Source organism: Cyprinodon variegatus, unplaced genomic scaffold (assembly GCF_000732505.1).
Source record: "Cyprinodon variegatus isolate N-32 unplaced genomic scaffold, C_variegatus-1.0 Scaffold361, whole genome shotgun sequence".
Lineage (NCBI taxonomy): Eukaryota > Metazoa > Chordata > Actinopteri > Cyprinodontiformes > Cyprinodontidae > Cyprinodon > Cyprinodon variegatus.
The window spans coordinates 695,684-697,569 of record NW_015150814.1 but is presented as its reverse complement, the minus strand read 5'-3'; the positions used below and the strand labels follow the sequence as shown (position 1 = coordinate 697,569).

The 1,886-nt window shown below is 38.4% G+C and overlaps 1 protein-coding gene across 1 annotated transcript in view; it reads left to right on the top strand.

The window, feature by feature from the left end:
* The first annotated feature begins 155 nt into the window (after nt 1–155).
* The window catches only part of LOC107091987 (GDNF family receptor alpha-4-like), a 21,356-nt gene continuing 19,625 nt past the window's right edge, over nt 156–1,886 (top strand). Inside the window, exon 1 of the mRNA XM_015386249.1 lies at nt 156–232. Coding sequence (XP_015241735.1) covers nt 214–232 — 19 coding nt within the window. The 5' untranslated portion in view covers nt 156–213. The remainder of the gene's footprint in view (nt 233–1,886) is intronic.

The window sequence follows — 1,886 nt, the reverse complement described above, 5'->3', positions numbered from 1 at the left end:
TGAATTGAATTGAATTGGCAGACTAGCTGTTCCTCTATTTCCTAATTCTTTGCATTTTGTTCTCCTATTCCTTCCAGCAGGCTGCTCTTCCTGGAGGTGATGGTGTTGTGGGAAAAATGGTCACTCATGGTTTCTGCTTCTATTTCTGTGTTTTCTACAGGAAGGGAAGAACTGGAAATATCACCCTACGATGATTCAGTGATCGACACCCGAATGGCTTCTTTAGTCTCTGGTAAGATGCCACAATTTCCCCATTCTAGAACAATACAGGGATTCTCTATTCTATTCTATTCTATTCTATTCTATTCTATTCTATTCTATTCTATTCTATTCTTTTCTACTATATTCTGTTCTATTCTATTTTATTCTATTCTATTCTATTCTATTCTATTCTGTTCTATTCTATTCTATTCTATACAAAGTTTCCAAACATAAAGGAGCAATCTCCATTTGAAGCTACCAGAATGTGAAGTACAGTATAAAATGGGCATGCTAAGTAGCTGTGCCATAGAATAGGAGGTTTTTAATGATTTATCGACCAGTCAGTTTCCCTCTCCATCCTTTCTTGTTCAACTTTGAGGAACTAATTACTAACTCTGTTTCCTGAATTAGTCATACACGCTATCTGTGCTGTCTAATTGGTTTCTGTCTACCTTCTCTGTTTAAACATGATATTACTTCCTCTTAGTTAAACCCTCATCACACAAACACTTGGTCATCAGTACACATTGGACTAAACATGGCAACTTATGCAATGTGGATAATAAAATAGAGGAAAAGCCTCTGAAGAGAATAGGAAATTGTTTGGGAACAGCCTGGTTCACACATGCTGCTCCTGCAGAAACCAAGCAAACTATTTTCTCTACCAAACACTCTTTGCTGATGCTCAATCTGGATGATTATTTGCCTTCAAGTGTCACTGTGTTTTGCCTTAAGGGATATGCTTGAGTTTACTGGTTTCAAAGTGTTTCCAGTTCCAGACCCTCAGAGGCAACTAACTAGTTCACAGTAGAAATACTTTTACTGGTTAACTTGTTTCTGCTTAATGAATAGCTGTCCCACTAAGGGGGAGACAAGCCTGTCTGAGCTGAGGACACTTTGAATACCTGCATGTTCCAGAAACATGATCATCAGAGGGCTAAGCAGAAAATGTGGGAGCAGTGAAGGAACCAGTTCACTACAAAGGACTGTATTGTAAACAGGAAGTATGAGTTAATTTAAACTTAATGTGAGGCATCTCCTCTGTTTTTCTCTGGGAGTTTTTTACATGTTAAACTTATAGGGCTCCCATACTTTGGTGGCTTTGGACCAGTGGACCGGTGGTCTGTCATCTCAGCACGCCGCGTCAGACCATCGTACCCATAGTAACATGCACGCATGTGTATTACTGCACAACGTTACCACTGCATGGAAGAGCTGTCAGATCACCTTACCCTTCAAAAAACACCAAAAGCAGTAATTAAATTGTTATTTTGTACATAACTAAAGGGATCCACGCCTATTGAAGTAGTTTAAAGCGTATTTAGCGACGTGTCTAGCTGCACCTGCAGCCATCTAAAAAACCCATACAAAACACACACCCCCGCCTAGCCAATCGTTGATGATATTTATCTGGACATTATGTCATCTTGGATGCAGCTTGGATTTCTGAGATAATTAGTATAAAATCCTTGAGACATTCTTCTATATAAAGTGAAAGTAAATATGTTGGGCTTCTCCTCGGCTCTAAGAAAAATTCTGAGCTGCATTGCTGGACATGACAGAATAAAAGAAAAATAAAATCACATCTGCTTTATTTCTAAAAATCAATTCAATTCAGTTTATTTCACCAGTTCACCAGATCATCCAGTCAGATTGATTCAAAGTTTTCTATCTAAGGAAAACCA